The following is a 19,355-nucleotide window of genomic DNA, read 5'->3' on the forward strand; positions in this document are numbered from 1 at the left end:
CTATGGTATTCTAGGTGGTTGTAAGGGTGTTGCTAGGGTGTTGCTATTATATTCTAGGGGGCTGTAAGAGTGTTGCTAAGTGGTTGCTAGGGTGTTGCTATGTTGTTGCTATGGGTGTTGTATTCTAGGTGGTTGTAAGGGTGTTGCTAAGTGGTTGCTAGGGTGTTGCTCTGTGATTGCTATGCTATTCTAGGTGGTTGTAAGGATGTTGCTGTGTTGTTGCTAGGGTGTTGCCATGTGGTTTCTAGGGTGTAGCTATTGGGTGTTGTATTCTAGGTGGTTGTAAGGGTGTTGCTAAGTGGTTGCTAGGGTGTTGCTGTAGGTGTTGCTCTGTGATTGCTATGGTATTCTAGGTGGTTCCAAGGGTGTTGCTGTGTTATTGCTATGGTATTCTAGGTGGTTGTAAAGATGTTGCTGTGTGTTTGCTAGAGTGTTGCTATTGTATTCTAGGTGGTTGTAAGGGTGTTGCTAAGTGGCTGCTATGTTGTTGCTAGGGTGTTGCTCTGTGATTGCTATTGTATTCTAAGTGGTTGCTAAGGTGTTTTAGGTGGTTGCTAGGTGGTTGTTTACAAGCTTGTGTCCTTCCTCCAGTGGGAGTTTTTTTTTACTCTTTTTTTTTTTATCCACCAGGTAAAAATTGTAATACAATGTTTATATAAACATATATGTTTCAAAGAAAATCATACACCAAATTTTTTTCAGGGTGGGTTTAAGTTTTTTTTAAGAACCTAAGATGACTTGATTACTTCACTTTATAGGGTTAAAAATCTCTTTAAGCATTAAGAAATATCTGGTGATGCACAGTAAGGTTGCAATGGTGGGTTTCATCCCAGTAATCCCACCCCCCGTCCCTCTTGTTCTTTCGCCGTGTTGCAGCGCATGGGTTGGGATGTGTTGCCATAGTAACCCCCATCAGCCTGACTCTGTGTGACCCAGTGAAACATGGTGTGTCAGTGTATTTGCGTGTGTGTGTGACTGCAGATGGAAAATGGCTGCATATTACAATGCAGGGCTGGAGTGAGAGGCTAATGAATGGCTGTGTGCCATTGATTCTGTATGTGTTAGTAATCATTTCAGCATTCGTTTTCTTCCTGTTTCTCTTCAGGCAGGGTTTTCACATATAGGATTGGGAGCACTGTGCAAATTACACCAGAGTACAGTTATTTTGCACATCTGGAAAATGCATTGAGGTTTTAGTAGCATAAATGGTTATTATTAGAATGAGCAGTATATAAGAAATGTGGATTTGCTGATGGTTTATTATACAACATTGCAGAAAATAAACACAAAAATTTGTATGATTTTAACTGAAAATAATGTTAAAATGATAAAGTGATCACAATTTTGTATTTCGAAAGACAGTACATGTAGGTTTATATTGTAAAAATCTTTGTTTTTAATTTTAGATGTATGAATTACCACATAGGCCTACTTTATAGACATTTTTTTATTTGTATTATTACAAAAATTATATTTAAGAAGACAATGCATGTCATGGTAAAATATTAAAATATTTATTAATTATAACAACAATAGAATAATATTTCTCTTAAAGTAAAAAGTATGGATCATTTTTAAAATATATGAAAAATATAATTGTTTAATTGTATTATTTAAATTTATATTTAAGAAGACTATGCACATCACAGTAAAATATTAAAATATTTATAATAATTTATGAAAAACTATATTGATGTTTAATTGTATTATTTAAATGTATATATTACAATACAAAACAATTTATGCAATTTTATGGTAAAATCATTGATCATGATATTATCTATGATGAAATATCTATATATTTGGGCATTTTTGTTGTTTAGTTTAGTGTGTATTACCCTGACAGTGTTTTATCTGTGTATGTGTGTAACATTTTAGAGTATCAAACAGATATTTGTAGTTCAAACTTGGTTTATTGACAAATACCTTTTTGAGCTTAAATTATAATCAACAATATTACAAGCCATACTGCCTGAAATGTATTTTTAAAGGGATAGTTCACCCTAAAATGAAAGTGAAGTCATCATTTACTAACCCCGGTGTTGTTCTAATGCAGTATGACCTTCTTTCTTTCATGGACCACAAAATGAGAATTTAAATAAAAATTAAAAAAAATGTCCCGCTCATGTCCGTCCATATAATGGCAATTAATAGCGACCAGCATCAAGCTTTTTAAAAAAGACTCAAAAGTATGACAGAATGATCCCATGCGGCACGTGTCGTATATTCCCAGTGTTCTGGGGGTATACGATATGGTTTGGTTCCCTATACGTTTTCACAGGATGCAATCCATTAACCACAAGAGAAAGGCTGACCAGCCTAGATCTCTGACCATGTGGACATCAGCTGTCCTCCAGACAAATAAACACACACACATGCCGTAGGAACATCTGGAGAGGTGTCTGGGGTCTTGAGGGATATTATTCTAGGACTCCCATTACATACACAAACTCTATGTGTGGTCAGGCTGAATGCTGGACACGTCAGGCACGTCATCTCTTCTGCCTCGGTTTGTGCATGACAGACTTCACTGAGGGTGTGACGGGGGTCCTGCTTCACATGTTATGACCCCTGCTGGAAAGACACTGTAACTGCAGGAGTCTTTAGTCTAGCATTTGAGCCATTTTATCACTGCTTGTGGGTGTTTCATGTGGGTGTCAGTGAATTATCCCTATTATTAGGTTCCTTTTGTTGCAATGCAACCATTTTTGGTTCCCCAAAGAACCTCTCAGAACCATTTTTGTGTGTGAAGAACCTTTTTTTAACTATAAATAAGCTTTTGTGGAATAGAAATGTTGCATGGAAGTTAAAGGTTCTGCCAATGAAGAACCTTTGTTTTTAAGAGTGTAAATAAATGTTTTGTCTGCATGCAAAGCTCTCAGAATGCTCTCATACCTATTGGAAAGGAAAATTAGACGTTTAATATTGCAATATTTTTATCTTTAATATGTCAAATGTTTTTATTGACAGCAGTGAGATGAAAATGAGAGCAAATTGAGACCTTTCTGCTTAATTGTAATAATTCTACTAATTTGAATTTCAGAAGAGATGTGCTGCTCAGATTTGCTAAAATACCAAAATCTGCAATCAAAATCAGAGAACTCAGTGTAAACACAAAAATTTCTCATCACATTTTTTCCAGAGCAAATGATCTGATCGGCTATCCACATTCATTTTATAGCTCTATACACTTATTTTATGACAACTATTGACTTTTTTGGGGTATTTTCATTTCTAAAAGCACGTTAAAGTAGCATCTGAGATAAAGTTGACACTTTCATAGCTGAAAAATCTCCTGAACTATAAAAGTGCAACCTCTGAGCGATGAAGTTTTCTTCTGGGCATTTGCATGGAAAGTGTGTATGGCTTTTATTAATGTCTCAGGTCTGAGCTGCTGTATTGTGGTTTGAGAGATTCACATCATTTGTTTCCAGTTCTGTGAACATAACTCACAATCTTACATCTTGATCTAACAGATGCTTGGTGCAAAAGACTCTTTAAAGCACTTTGTTGTGTAAAAGTCAGTCATTTTCTAACATGTGCACATGGAGCATTTGTTCATGCAAAAGCAGTTTGAAGTCAATTGATATATAGTTTTTGACTGAAATCTTCATTTAATAATTGTGTCAGAAATGTATTCATGACACAAGGGTATAAAAGTGAATGATGTGTTGTTATTCATGCACTGCATTGGTCTAAATCCCAGAGTCCCATTATCGTGTCTTTAGGAGCCTGTGTTGCACAAGTTAACTGCGTTCAGTTAATGCTTTTAGTCTGGTTGAGCTGTGATGACAATGAAAAGTGGCAGATATTCATGTGTTTATCGTAATACCAAACAACAGAAACAGTAGGTTGTTTTTTTTAGATTTTCTAACCTATTTAACTCTCATAATGTGACATATTTTAGACTGAAACAGACATGTTTTGAATTTGTCGAAATAACTGAGTGCACGTTTACCTAATCCTACTGTAGATTTCGCCTTATTACATACTTGCTCTGACTGCTGGTCAGCTTAAAGGGGACTTATTATGCCCCTTTCACAAGATGTAATATAAGTCTCTGGTGTCCCCAGAATGTCTCTGTGACGTTTCAGCTCAAAATACCCCACAGATCATTTATTATAGCTTGTCAAATTTGCCCCTATTTGGGTGTGAGCAAAAACACGCCGTTTTTGTGTGTGTCCCTTTAAATGCAAATGAGCTGCTGATCCCGGCCCCCTTTCCAGAAGAGGGCGGAGCTTTAACAGCTCAACAACAACAAAGCTGGAGAATCTCACGCAGCCAAAATGAGGATTGTCAGTAACGGTGTTCAGCCTTACATTGTTCAAACCGGAGTCGACACTGATGGAGAGACTCAGGAAGAAGTTACAACTTTTAGAATGAAACTGGACGTTTCTGAACGGTTAGTGGATAAATTGATGTAGTTGCTGTGGAGCTGATTCAACTCATCCACTAGCATGTGCTGTCATGTTCTCTACTCAACTCTTTGTTGTAGTCCTTAAAAAGTGATTTCTGTAAAAGAAAATATCTCCTTTTGCATTGAACTTTGAGTGTCGTAACTTTGCAGATGTTGTTTATGCTCAAACAGCAACATTACACACTAACTAAAGTTAAAAAAGTGAAATCATAATCGACCGCCCCTTTAAATCAGGGAAAGCATAACGATGAGTTAGTCAAGTGCTTTCAGATGTTACTGCTGTATACTTTGATTTATTGCATTTTGATGAAAAATTATGAACATGCATGTTTTTAAAAGGTGCAAATACAGTGTGGACTTGCATTTTTTGTATTTAAATGTCTGGTTACACTTAATTTTGATGGTCCTCTTTAGACATTCTACTAACTATAAGTAACTTTGCAACTAAATGTCAAATAATTCTCATTAGAGTATTAGTAGACTGGTTAGGGTTCAGGTTAGTAGAATAAGATGACATGTAGTTACAAAGTTACTTAAATTTAGTAGAATGTCTAAAGATCAAATGTCTTATTCTGAGGTTTTATGAAACTTTGATGAAAATTTTGTACATTTATAGGCATCCCCTTTAGGGCTGGAGAGAATGCATCCATTTGTTATTTGCGGATGCACACTGTGTACATATTATGATTATCCGTGCTTCCAGATGATGTGCATACATATCCTCGTGGCTGAAGGAGCGCAGGCCACACACAGTGTGTTTAGGATATATATCTGTGTGTGGTTATGTGTGTGTTTGTGTATATGTGTAGACATGGACTGGTACCACTAGAGCCACATGAAAGAAATGAGATGAACAGAAAGAGATTCAAGCTTCATTTCACTCAGTAACTTGCTCACAGATAATATTCCTGCATTTCTCTGTCCTTCTCATGCTCATATGGTGCTCATCGGGTCTTTCCCCTGGCGTGAAGCTCTCGACATCAAAGGTGAACAGAGACAAATGTGTGCAAATCCTCAGGCGTGTATTTGTAGTGAGTTTTCTGGTGTGGAAAAGCCATCAGGGGGTCTGTCATGGGAAGCTTGTGTGTTTCTGGCTTTAGCTGGTTCAGACACATAGCCAGAAGTTTAATTCACTAGTGTTTCAGTAGATGAATGATGTTGTAAATCTCAAAACACAAAACATTTTCCATGAAGTTGTATACTGTATGTGTAATGCATTATTTAAAGCACTGTAGTGATACCATGGTACAGTAATCCTATTTTGTAAAATCAGTGTTTTTGAATACATTTTAAAATTAAATATATTTTATTAATCTGCAATCAAAGCTGAATTTTCAGCATCGTTACTCCAATCTTCAGTGTCACATGATCCTTCAGAAATCATTCTAATATGCTGATTTGCTGCTCAAGAAACATTTCTGATTATTACGGAGTGTCTGTTTACATTTAAGTGCAGATAGCCCACCTTGCTGGCAGAGGCTATTTACACTAACTCTGCCCACCAATGTCTGGTTGGGACAAAAGTACAAAAACCGCCGGTGACCTGTCAGCAGCAGTGGTGTAGGGAGTAAGGCAGGTCGCAGATACTTTTGAGGTGATCGACCCAAGTTCGAATCTGCCTTTTGCTGAACTTGTGCTTTTCCCTTTTCCCATCGCATATCAGATTAGAAAGGCATTTATTTTTAATAATTATGAAGAAAATATTGGAATTAAAGTGCCTAACAGTTATTTAATAATAAAGTGTTTATCGGGTACACTCTAAAAAATGCTGGGTTAAAAACAACCCAAGTTGGGTTGAAAATGGACAAACCTAGCGATTGGGTTGTTTTAACCCAGTGGTTGGGTTAAATGTTTGCCCAACCTGCTGGGTAGTTTTATTTAAACCAACTATTGTTTAAAAATTGCTATATGGCTAGCTTAAAATGAACCCAAAATAGTTGGGAAATTAAAAACCAGATGCAATTAGAGGCAGCAATAATAGACAAAGGGTGAATGTTTATTAATAAGCTTTAATATTTTATTAATATAAATTTAATAGTTTAATAGTTTATTAATATAAATTGATTAATAAGCAATTTAATAAATGTTTATTGTTTAATAATTATTCATTGAACATTAATAAATGTTCATTTCCAACATACTTTGGGTTAATTTTAATTAAGCAATACAGTAATTTTTAAACAATAGTTGAGTTAAATAAAACTACCCGGCAGGTTGGGCAAACATTTAACCCTACCGCTGGGTTAAAACAACCCAATCACTGTGTTTTTATCCATTTTCAACCCAACTTGGGTTGTTTTTAACCCAGCATTTTTTAGAGTGTAGGGTTAAGAGGAGATGTTGGGATTATTGTCCCAATAAGGTGGCATTTATTTAATAATTATAATCATTTACACTCAATATGTAATTTTGTTTACATAAACTTAAAAAATGCTGGGTTAAAAACAACGCAAGTTGGGTTGAAAATGGACAAACCCAGTGATTGGGTTGTTTTAACCCAGCGGTTGGGTTAATGTTTGCCAACCTACTGGGTAGTTTTATTTAACTCAAATATTGTTTAAAAATTACTGTATTGTTTGCTTAAAATGAACCCAAAATATGTTAGAAATTGACATTTATTAATATATTTAACAAATGAACATTTATTGATAAGTTTAATGAGTAATAATTAAACGTTTACTAAATTGGTTAAATGTTCACCTTTTGATTATTATTGTTGCCTCTAGTAATTATGTGTCTGATTTTTAATTTCCAACCTATTTGGGGTTCATTTTAAGCCAGCCATATAGTAATTTTTAAGCAATAGTTGAGTTAAATAAAACTGTCCAGCACATTGGGCAAACATTTAACCCAATTGCTGGGTTTGTCCATTTTCAACCCAACTTGGGTTGTTTTTAACCCAGCATTTTTATCTATCGCTGTTTGCACTTGGTGCAAATAGCCACTGCTTCATATTTATGTGTAAACTGTGATAGATTTTTGAATAAAAAGTATTTGTTTGAAATTGTAACATTATAAATGTCTTTACTGCCACTTCTGATCAAATTTCACACTAAAAAATGTTTGCCCAACATGCTGGGCAGTTTTATTTAACCCAACTAAAAATTAGAATCTGTCTTAAAATGAACCCAAAATATGTTGGAAATTAAAGTTCAGACATATAATTACTAGAGGCAACAATAATAATCAAAAGGTGAACAATTATTAATAAGCAATTTAATAAATGTTTAATGTTTCATTATTATTCATTAAACATATTAATAAATATGTTCATTTTAAGCCCGTCATTTTTAAACAATAGTAAAACTACCCAGCAGGTTGAGCAAACATTTAACCCAACCGCTGGGTTAAAACAACTCAGTTGCTGGGTTTGTCCATTTTCAACCCAACTTGGGTTGTTTTTAACCCAGCATTTTTTAGAGTGTACTGGATCCTTGCTGAATAAAACTATTAGTTTCTTTTAAAAAAATTTCACTGGCGAGTAACTGTACTGAACATGATCAGGTCCAGTAATGCGTCTGCATTTGTACACGCTGGACTCTGCTGTACATCTGGATACAATTACCGGCTCTCCGGGAGGTGGGGGTGTTTTACGGGGGTGTTGCCTGTGAAAGAGGGACTCCTGATCTCACTCGGATAGTTTCAATGGATGAGAGTTGGATTAAGCACGAACAAAGACAGGATGACTGTGCGTGATTTCGCGTGACTCACCGCCGGCAGAGATCAGCGATGAATGAAGGATTCGCTCGCAGGGAGTTTCGCCCTCTGACGACATCTGCGTGTCTGAACACAACGATGTTCTTTTCAAAGTGAGTAAAGGGTTTTTTTTTTAGCGAATATGAAAGGAAAAATCGTTTCACAGCAATATGTTTTATTTACTAATCCCTCATTTTTTTTAAAGAGTTATGAAAATGGATGCTGTTCTGTATTATTTATTATAGAAGGGATGGATTCGGTTCCAAATTCTGATTGAATAAATTGAATTCGAAGTAAAAAAGCCAAAGTAAACACACCTGTGACCACACAATAGTTCAATTATGTATTAATGAGCTAAGCTGCAACCATAATAGCAGACAGTTGCAAATGAACTATAATAATGGTGAAAGAGTTTATTATTGTTATGTTAAATATAGCCTTATAATAATACTGCTAATAATTAATAAATCTAATAATTAACCGAACATCAGTGTCTTAATGATGTACTTTCAGTTTACATTTTCATTTTAGTTTAAGTTTCAGTAATTTTTTTAGTTTTTGTTTTTTATATTCCTTTTTTTATTTCAGTTTTTATATTTTCACTTCTTAGTAAATTACTTTAACTCAAAGTTATTTCAGTTTGTTGTCAAGGCGACATTTCTCATTGTCATTTATGTTCCAAATCGAATATTTATATTTTATTTAAGCTTTATTTCAATTACCTAAAATAGGTTTAGGCGACAATAACAACACTGCTGATGTAACTGTATTACTTTAAATCCTATAGTGCAGACAGATGCTGTGAAATATGAGAAAAAACTCTTTAACTTTCTCTTTAAAGGAAGAAATGCGGCGGCTCCTGTTAGTTAGAGACTAACCAGAAACTGTAACACCTACATGCAAAGTGCATGTTCATGTTTACAGAGGTCAAGGTTGAGTCTAATTAGGATTTTTAAAGGTCTGCAAAGGGTTTCCGTCCTTTTGAAATGGAAGGATATTTTATTAGTCAGTTTACTGTTAGAGTAACTGTGCTTGTTTGAATCGGTCACCTGGTAAATAGCTCAAGACTCTACTACACGCTCTTTTTTTTCTCCCTGCGTATTGTGATTTTTCACCAGTATGGGTGTAACTCAAAATATAGTTACGGCTGATATGAGTGCTGAACGCTGGGAGTTGTCACAAAGCCCCAGATGCTTTTCATATGGAATAAAGTTGGGAGGAGAACATAATTGCTCAATATTTCAAGGCCAACAAAACCTCCCCACCAAAAGTCATTTCTCTTTTTTTTTCAATCACACAGAATATAAATCAACCAGCCAATTTGAACTATAGCCAGAATAAACAATGGTTTAACACTCTGTCATCAAGTATTGGTATTTTAGTCAAATTTGGTCAACTGATCTGAGTTTTCTTAAGCATAATCCTTTCTTCATAAAGACCCCAAAGGACCTGTTAAAGTTATCGGCCCCACTGCAGCCTTTATTCCTGTCAACACTTGAGATTTTTTTTTTGTGAGAGTGAAACCTAGTTTAGAAGTAGTAGACTGAGTTATTATTATGACATTAAAGGATTAGTTCACTTCAGATTTAAATTTTCCTGATAATTTACTCACCTCCACGTCATTCAAGATGTTTATGTCTTTCTTTCTTCAGACGAAAAGAAATGAAGGTTTTTGAGGAAAACATTCCAGGATTTTTCTCCATATAGTGGACTTCACTGGGGTTCAACAGGTTGAAGATCCAAATGTCAGTTTCAGTGCAGTTTCAAAGAGCTCTACATGATCCCAGACGAGGAATAAGAGTCTTATCTAGAGAAACCATCGCTCATTTTCTAAAAATATATATATATATATACTTTTTAACCACAAATGCTCATCTTGCACTGCTCTGTGATGCTCCACGCATTACATAATCATGTTGGAAAGGTCATGTGTGACGTAGGTGTACGCTCTTTACAAAAAAAAAAGGATAAAACAATGATGTCGGATGATTTTGAAGTTGGAGGAGAACATGAGATGGAGTTTTCCAACATGATTACGTAATGCGTGGCGCATCGCAGAACAGTGCAAGATGAGCATTTGTGGTTAAAAAGTATATAATTTTATTTTATTTTTTTTAGAAAATGACCAATGGTTTCTCTAGATAAGACTCTTATTCCTCGTCTGGGATCATGTAGAGCTCTTTGAAGCTGCACTGAAACTGACATTTGGACCTTCAACCTGTTGAACCCCAGTGAAGTCCACTATATGGAGAAAAATCCTGGAATGTTTTCCTCAAAAACCTTCATTTCTTTTCAACTGAAGAAAGAAAGACATAAACATCATGAATGACATGGGGGTGAGTAAATTATCAGAAAATTTTAATTCTGAATTGAACTAATCCTTTAATTCCACTCAAACTCCCTTTGTTCAATAGTCACAGTTCAGAGAAAAACTTTATCTTATTGAATTATTTTAGTGTCATGTGTATTAACCTGATGGTGTTTTGTATTTCTGAGTGTGCACCGTCTATATACGAGTATTGGTCTAGAATTACTAATACTTCTCTACTATATAGTATGCAAAAAACAGTATGCCAAAAGAGTATTTATAGTATTTCGAAAAACAGTAGGCGCAAAGTCCCCGGACGACCTACTACTTCTACCAAGATTCTGAAGTGTGCATGTGATGGACACTTTACTATCCCATGAGGCCGTGAGAGGGGATTTATGAATGATAGTGAATGATTTATGAATGATTTATGAATGATAATGATAGCAACTGATGCTGGTAGGTCATGTGACATTAACAACATGGCGGATGTAGTTTGTACAGATTTCATTCATACTACCCATATTCATACTGTATAGAATGTACTTTTTTAACGGTCACGTTCAAATTCAAATGTAGTGTCTACTCAGATGATTTCTGATTCATCGTCACTGTAAAAAATGATTTGTTGGTTTAACATGAAGTAAGCAACCTGGTTGCCTTAAATTTTGAGTTGATTGTTTATCCAACTAATTTTAAGTAACATTTAAAGATTTTTTATATATATATCATGACGGTTGTCAGTACATTTGAAGGTAAAAAGCAGACTTTGATATTTTAAGTAGATCACTTAATGAAAAATATGGTTATATTAGCTATAAAATATAAAAGCGCCATATGCCAGCATATGCCATGTTGTAATACCTAAAACATTGTCACAGTCACGCTGAATTTCTGGAAACCACAGCAGCCGTTTATTTACCGTAAATCTAACAGGATATTTTTTTTACAGTGTGCACTTTAAAACTACTAAAGTAACAAGCTGTATTTCTTACACTGTCGTCTTTTTCCATTTTAAACTTGTACCTTTTGGGCTGCGTTTTCACGGCCGCTGTGATGAATGATTTCCTGAGCTATTTGGCGGTTTCCACTGAATGTTCAAATGAGATTGATGGTACGGTTGCCCATTCCGGAGACCACAGTGGTTCTTCATGAATCGTCCCTCAGCCCAGTATAGAGACAACAAGCATTTCCTGAGAGACTGAACAGAACAGGACTTTTATTATCGAGGGTGAAACTCTGATGAACCAAAGCTTGCCTCGGCCGCTTCTCTGTTCAGAGACGTCAATCAGAGCGTTTATGTGAACAAAGTCTGCTTGTGTCTGCATGTTTGAGGTTGATCTGCCGTGTTATTTTAGTTTTATTTGTATACTATTGTAGTATTTATTAAAATTTTGAATTATATGGAGTCAAATTAATGCCTTAAAGTTTTGCACAAAAATAAAGTTTTGCAAAACAAAAAAAAAAAGAATTGAGCAATAAAAAAATGTTTTGCAAACAAAAATAAAGAATTGCAAAGGAAAAATAAAGTATTGAGCGGAAAAAAATAAGTATTGCAAACAAAAATAATAAATTGCAAAATAAAATAAAGTAGTGCAAAAATAAAAATATGATCAATTACAAAAATCAATGACAGCTGTAATCCTATTTTATCTTTGTCACATATTTTTCATGCTCAAACCTACTAAATCATTTGCAACGCTCATTTTATTCTGCGTTTCAGTCAAGCGTGCGCTCACGATACCGGTTTTCCTTAGCGCTGCACTTTTCTGCGCGGTTCTCTTTATGGCACTGGTTTGACGTAGGGGTGGAGTCAAGAAACGGGGGCACACGTCATCGGCAGGAGACGCAGATCACAACAGAACAGATCAAGCATAGAGACGGAGCGCATTTGTTATAATCTGAAAACCACGCCCACCGGGGGGAAAACAATCCAACCGTCTCCATTGACTTTGTATTGCGTGAGGCTGCCTTCTCGTCTTTTCTGACTCATTACAAAAAACAGAACAAAGCTGCTGTGTGACAATGCACAACTAACAAGCTAAAAAAAAGCTTTTATAAGCTGTCGACCCCAAAAAACGAATGTTTAAGGACACAAAAGTGGATACAGGCAGTGAGACAGAGAGCAACGGGTCATATTACTATAAGAAATGCACTGAAGGGGAACGTAATCGGCGACAGGTGAAATAATTCTTTGACATGGTTAATAAATGCGCTCTGTCTCTATGCTTGATCTGTTCTGTTGTGATCTGCGTCTCCTGCCGATGACGTGTTTCGCGGGGGCGTGCCCCCGTTTCTTGACTCCACCCCCACGTCAAACCAGTGCCATAAAGAAAAGTGCAGCGCTAAGGAAAACCGGTATCGTGAGCGCACGCTTGACTGAAACGCAGAATAAAATGAGTGTTGCAAATGATTTAGTAGGTTTGAGCATGAAAAATATGTGGCAAAGATAAAATAGGATTACAGCTGTCACTGATTTTTGTAATTGATTATATTTTTATTTTTGTACTACGTTATTTTATTTTGCAATTTATTATTTTTGTTTGCAAAACTTTTTTTTCTGCTCAATACTTTATTTTTCCTTTGCAATTCTTTGTTTTTGTTTGCAAAACTTTTTTTATTGCTCAATTATTTTTTTTGTTTTGCAAAACTTTATTTTTGTGCAAAACTTTAAGGCATTAATTTGACTCCATGGAATTAGATTTTATTTTTATCTTTTTGGTTTTCATTTTAATTTGATTGATTTTATATTTTAATAGAGTTTTATCAAGTGATTTTTGTCTCTCTCTCTCTCTCTCTCTCTCTCTCTCTATGTATATATATATATTTCTAAAATTCACACTTTTGCTTTGTTTTTGTTCAAGTTTAAGCTTTTCTTAAACTTACCTAATATAATTAATCTCAGCTTTTTTCAATTAATGAAAAACATATTTAATAGTTTTATGACTTAGACCAGTTTGTAACAACCTAGAAACCACCCAGAATGCTTTATGGCAGTGAGTTTTGCACATGACAGCCACACAAAATGTAGTCCTAGAATATTTTTTTTAGTCTTTTCATGATGTAATATCTCAGTATGGTAATCATTCAAACGAGACTAAAACTAGCTGACACAGGCTTTGGCCAACTTTTGGCTCCAGTGTGCCACCATTACATTTCAAACGGGTGGAAATGGAAACTGAAGTGGAAAAGAAAAGCATTAAGAAATGTCCTTGCGGGAGTCGTCTCTAACCATTGAGACATGTAGGCAAGTCCATTCTCTCCCCTCGGTGCCCGCACAACCAGTAATTAGCACAAATTGCTGGCTCCTTAAGTTGTTCTTCCGAACATCAACAAGCCATTTTTGTCCTCTGATTCTTTGGCACCCATAATTCCCTTTTCCATCTCTGTTAGACTCTGCTGAGTCTGAAACCACAAAGTACTTTAGACCCGACACGATAGCAGATAGAGACAGACAGACAGACATCTACAGTGATTGTGACTCAGGCCCTTTTTCCACCTGGTGTTAAGATGCGTTTTGGTCGATCAGATGTGGACAAGGACACATTCCCATTTACACCTGGTGTTTTAATCCGTCTCTTTTGTCCACTTTCAACCACTTCTGCCTTGATTTCTTTGAGGAAAGGTTCTATGGGCGGGTAAATATATGGGCTTTTTCAGATCTTTCAATCTACTGGACTAAATAAGCTTGCGCAATTAACATATGAAATAGACCGGAGATGACGGTCTATCTTTCGTTTCTGCTCTTGTGATTGGTACGTTTTTCATCCTCAAACCAAACTTGGTTCTTCAGCCGACAAAGTTTAAATCCCGTCTGGTTGGCGTGCTTTCCATAATGTTTAGGCATTAGGTCAGTACACAGTGTGAGAATGTGTTTTCGACTACCTCTCGACTACCACTTGTGTCATTTGATTCTTCAATGGCTCTTTGAAGAACTTTTGTTTCAAAAAAGAACCTCTTCTGGTCCAAAACCATTTTTCTTGATATTAAGACTATTTCTTTAAAAACATCACAACACTATCCTTAACCCTTTGATGTATGAATTATTGAATTACTAAATAATAAAAAAACAAAATGTAGTTAATAATATAAATATTTATTTTTACATCTCTCTTTGCTACAATAACAGAGAGTACAGATATTGTGGAGCTGCTTAATGCATCATAACTTGTTGAATTTATGTTCTCAAGAATAGAAAACATAATGACATAAAAAGTAGAGTTAAGCAGAGAGCTAATAAAATCTGCTGAGTTTTAAAACGTGCAGAGCGTGCACAGCGTTTGTGTCGCATACATATGTATGTTTCGGGCTTAAATCATGCAAGACTGAAGATGAATCATTATGATCCTAGTGTGGCTTTCCCTCTTTCAGAACAGATGGACAAAACCCCAAGCTGTAGTGTTTGCCAGAACAGCCCGTCCGTAGTTACGGGACTGAGGTTTTGCCAATCATAAACTCGCTGACCTTAATCTTTAGCGTTCCAGTTGCTACCCATCATTCTGTTTTGCATCTACTTCCTCCACAATGTTTTTAGGGAAGTAAATTCAAGTCTGTTGCAAAGCCAGAATTGAGCTTGTGTGGTACATTGAGTCTCTGGTCATATGGTGAAGACATCTGTGCCATTATGATACTCCCATTGAGATCCTGCTGTCTGTTCCCGGGTCAGGTAATGGAGCAGAAAAGTTTCCTATGATGGATATTACAATGTTATGATGAACTATATGTCTTTCTCCACTGACTTTCTATGATTTTTAAAGCGTTACTAAGGATGCTGATTTTTAGAAGGCAGACTGAGATGGCGAACGGAACATGGTTTGTGTAACATTAGCAACACATTATTAGCTGTTTGATAATGTAGTCAAGCCAAAGGCTAATCATATCAATTACTGTTATGTGTCAGATGTTGTAGAGAGCGATACATAAAACGCATTACCATTCTGATACGTCGACTTGTAGACAAGCTCTTCCTCTTTTCCTGAATCAGTTTCTGGTTCAAACGTATACTGTATGGCTGAATTAAACCAGTATTTCCACTTGCCATTGTGTAGCATTTACTACAGTTGAGCGAGTGAATCCGAGCTGCTGTGAATGAGTGGAGGTGGAGACTAATTAGCATATTCATGAATCTGTGTATACTAAATTAAGCAAGGGTGTAGAGTTACATTCAAGCTGTTTTAAGGCACAAAGAAATTATTTTCACAGTAAAAAACATCTAAATATATACTTTTGATTATCAAAGATGAGTATTAAGGGATAAAATTATTTTTTTTGCAGGGGGACTTCAAAGATAAAGGTTTTAAAGGGGGTTCGCAGCAAAGGGAGATATTTTCTTTTACAGAAATCACTTTTTAAGGACTACAACTAACAGCTGGTAGGGAGTGCAATGACCTTCTTCCCGTGTTAGTGACATCATTAACCCAAAAATTGACATAAACCCCGCCCCAAGAACACGCAACAAAGGGGGCGGGGCCATGTTGGGCTGCTTTAGAGAAGAGGAAGAGTTGTTGTAGTAGAGTGTTGTTGTCATGCCATCATTTTACACTGGACTGCTTCACGAACGAGGGTCAATTCAACGCTGGATTTGCACAAAAGATTAAAGGTGCCCAAGAATGCTTTTTCACAAGATGTAATATAAGTCGAAGGTGTCCCCTATATGTGTCTGTGAAGTTTCAACTCAAAATACCCCATAGATTTTTTTTTATTCATTTTTTTAACTGCCTATTTTGGGGCATCATTAACTATGCACTGATTTTTTCAGAGCGCCGGCCCTTTAATTCGCGTGCTCCCTGCCACACGAGCTCTCGATTATATTACAGCACATTTACAAAGTTCACACAGCTAATATAACCCTCAAATGGATCTTTACAAGATGTTCGTCATGCATGCTGTATGCATGCTTCGAATTATGTGAGTATTGTATTTATTTTGATGTTTATATTTGATTCTCTATGAGTTTGAGGCTGTGCTCCGTGGCTAACGGCTAATGCTACACTGTTGGAGAGATTTATAAAGAATGAAGTTGTGTTTATGAATTATACAGACTGCAAGTGATTAAAAATGAAAATAGCGACGGCTCTTGTCTCTGTGAATTCAGTAAGAAACGATGGTAACTTTAACCTCATTTAACAGTACATTAGCAACATGCTAACGAAACATTTAGAAAGACAATTTACAAATATCACTAAAAATATCATGCTTTCATGAATCATGTCAGTTATTATTGCTCCATCTGCCATTTTCGCTGTTGTTCTTGCTTACCTAGTCTGTTGATTCACCTGTGCAGATCCAGACGTTACTGGCTGCCCTTGTCTAATGCCTTTCATAACGTTGGGAACATGGGCTGGCATATGCAAATATTGGGGCGTACACCCTGACTGTTACGTAACAAGCAATGAAAGTTTGAAACTCAGTGTATGTCTTTTCCATGTACTGAACTCTTGTTATTCAACTATGCCGAGGTAAATTCAAATTTTGAATCTAGGGCACTTTTAACATGACGGCACAGCAACTACATACATTTATCCACTAACCATTCAGAAACATCCAGTTTCATTCTAAAAGTTGTAACTTCTTCCTGAGTCTCTCCATCAGTGTCGACTCCGGTTTGAACAATGTAAGGCTGAACACCGTTACTGACAATCCTCATTTTGGCTGCGTGAGATTCTCCAGCTTTGTTGTTGTTGAGCAACCGAAGCGTGAGCTGTTAAAGCTCCGCCCTCTTCTGGAAAGCAGGCAGCTCATTTGCATTTAAAGGGACACACACAAAAACACAGTGTTTTTGCTCACACCCAAATAGGAGCAAATTTGACAAGCTATAATAAATGATCTGTGGGGTATTTTGAGCTGAAAGTTCACAGACACATTCTGGGGACACCAGACACTTATATTACATCTTGTGAAAGGGGCATTATAGGTCCAATTAAAATAAACCGTTTTTTTCTTAGTGTGAAGAACATTTTAATAATCTAAAGAACTGTTTTCCACTCTAAAGTACTTTTTGTGCAAATTTAAAGGTTCGTTAGATCTTAAAGGTTCTTCATTGAACCATCAAAACCAATAAAGAACCTTTATTTTTAAGAGTTACTCTCTCTAGGCAATACTGAGATGAAACTGAGATCAAATGAATGCTACTCAGATCTTCCTCCTGAGAAAAAAAAGCTCTGTAATCTGTAATCAGTTGTGTCTAATTTCCAAAAGAACTGTAGGAAAAACACCTGACAAACTTTATGCTAAAAGTGAATCATGACTAAGAACTCCATTACGTCTTCTGAGGCCTGAAAGAGCAAACTCAGAGCAATAACATATGCCCAGGGTGTGGTACTGTGGAATTTACTTCTTTCTTGCATCATTCATCCTTTCTTAGTTTCTTCTAAACATCTTTATCCCTCTCTCTGTCTGTCTGTGTGTTTGGGCAGTTGGGACGAGAGCAGCTCCATCAGCAGTGGTTTGAGTGATGGTTCTGATAACCTGAGCTCAGAGGAACTCAACGCCAGCTCATCTCTCAACTCTCTCCCCACCACACCTGTTGGCTCCCGACGCAACTCTTCCGTCATGGTAAGCACTTCCGTAGAGACGGTTGCTTGTTTAACTTGGCATAAACTTGTAATATCTACTGAAATATAGTAGTTAGCATGTCAACAAGCAGGTTTCAGACATCATATATGTTGCACTAAAAAGTAAATGTTCTGAATGGGGTTAGATTCAGATGAAGCACATGATACAGATGACAACATGATACAGATTTCAGCTTGTCTCACGGTTTGTAAAACATGCTGACACTGGAAGTCTATGGAGAAACACACATCACTGCATCCATTAAACATGAGTGGATTTCTGTCAACACGCTTTTTCTGTTTGCTTTTGGAAAGCGAGGTATAAGAAATTATTTTCTGTGGTAAGAAAATATCCAGAAACTCATCCAACTAGCCAAGTCAGACTCTTGTCTGTGGTTTAGGTAAGAATACAGGGATCCAAATCAGATCTAGATCAATCTACAACTGTAAATAACGCAACAATTTCAATATGAGGTTGGCCATATTCGGTCTATGAGTTAGAAACTTAACCTACAATTGAAAATGTTGGGGTTAGTAAGATTTAAAAAAAGAAAAGAAAGAAAGACAGAAAAGAAATGAATACGTTCTTCAGCAAGGATGCATTAAATTGATCAAAAGTGACATTAAAGACATTTATGATATTATAAAAAAATTCTATTTCAAATAACGGCTGTTTTTTGAATGTTCAATTCTTCGGAGATTCCTAGAAAATATGAATGTTTTCAACATTGATAATAATCAGAAATGTTTCTTGAGCAGCAAATCATCATATTAGAGTGATTTCTGAAGGATCATGTGACACTGAAGACTGGAGTAATGATGCTGAAAATTCAGCTTTGATCATAGTTCACATAGAAAACAGATCTTTTAAACTCTGATAAGATTTCACAACTTTTACTGTATTTTTGATCAAATAATGCAGCCTTGGTGAGCAGAAGAGACTTCTTTCAGAAACATTTAACGTTTCACCGCCCCGAATTTGTTCTAAACTGAAATATGATCACGCAACCACTGCTTAAAAACCAAAAACGGACGAAGACACCAAGGCACATATTAAAATGACTTCCGTATCTGTTTTTGACATTTGTTTTTCAGTTCCTGCTGTGGTAAACACTGACATAAAATAACCTCTGAGGATTTGTTTTGTGTCAAGACAAGAGAACTCAAGACGTCTTGACAGTTTCAGGCTCTTGTTTCAGGCTGTGGTTTGGTGTTTGCTGCCATCTTCAATTTAACGTGTCTCTTGTTTGGTAGTCTGGTGTTTGGAAGCTGTATTGCAGCGACCTAAATTAAACAATTCTCACTTTGTGAGTTTGTTTTTGTCTCACTAAGTTGAGTAATGTTATAGAAGTCACAAATAATGATTACAAATAATGCAACA

General features: G+C 36.0%; 1 protein-coding gene across 15 annotated transcripts in view; it reads left to right on the forward strand.

The window, feature by feature from the left end:
- nav1b (neuron navigator 1b) overlaps positions 1-19,355 on the forward strand; it is an 86,606-nt gene that overhangs the window by 32,621 nt on the left and 34,630 nt on the right. For 14 of the 15 annotated variants that reach the window (XM_048198556.1, XM_048198559.1, XM_048198555.1 and 11 more), the window contains one exon: positions 17,837-17,975. In XM_048198556.1, the coding sequence (XP_048054513.1) occupies positions 17,837-17,975 (139 nt within the window). Of the gene's footprint in view, positions 1-8,008; positions 8,227-17,836; positions 17,976-19,355 lie in introns of those variants that run through there. The other variant, XM_048198566.1, reaches the window with a different exon arrangement.

This window comes from Megalobrama amblycephala, linkage group LG8, assembly GCF_018812025.1.
Source record: "Megalobrama amblycephala isolate DHTTF-2021 linkage group LG8, ASM1881202v1, whole genome shotgun sequence".
NCBI classification, from domain to species: domain Eukaryota; kingdom Metazoa; phylum Chordata; class Actinopteri; order Cypriniformes; family Xenocyprididae; genus Megalobrama; species Megalobrama amblycephala.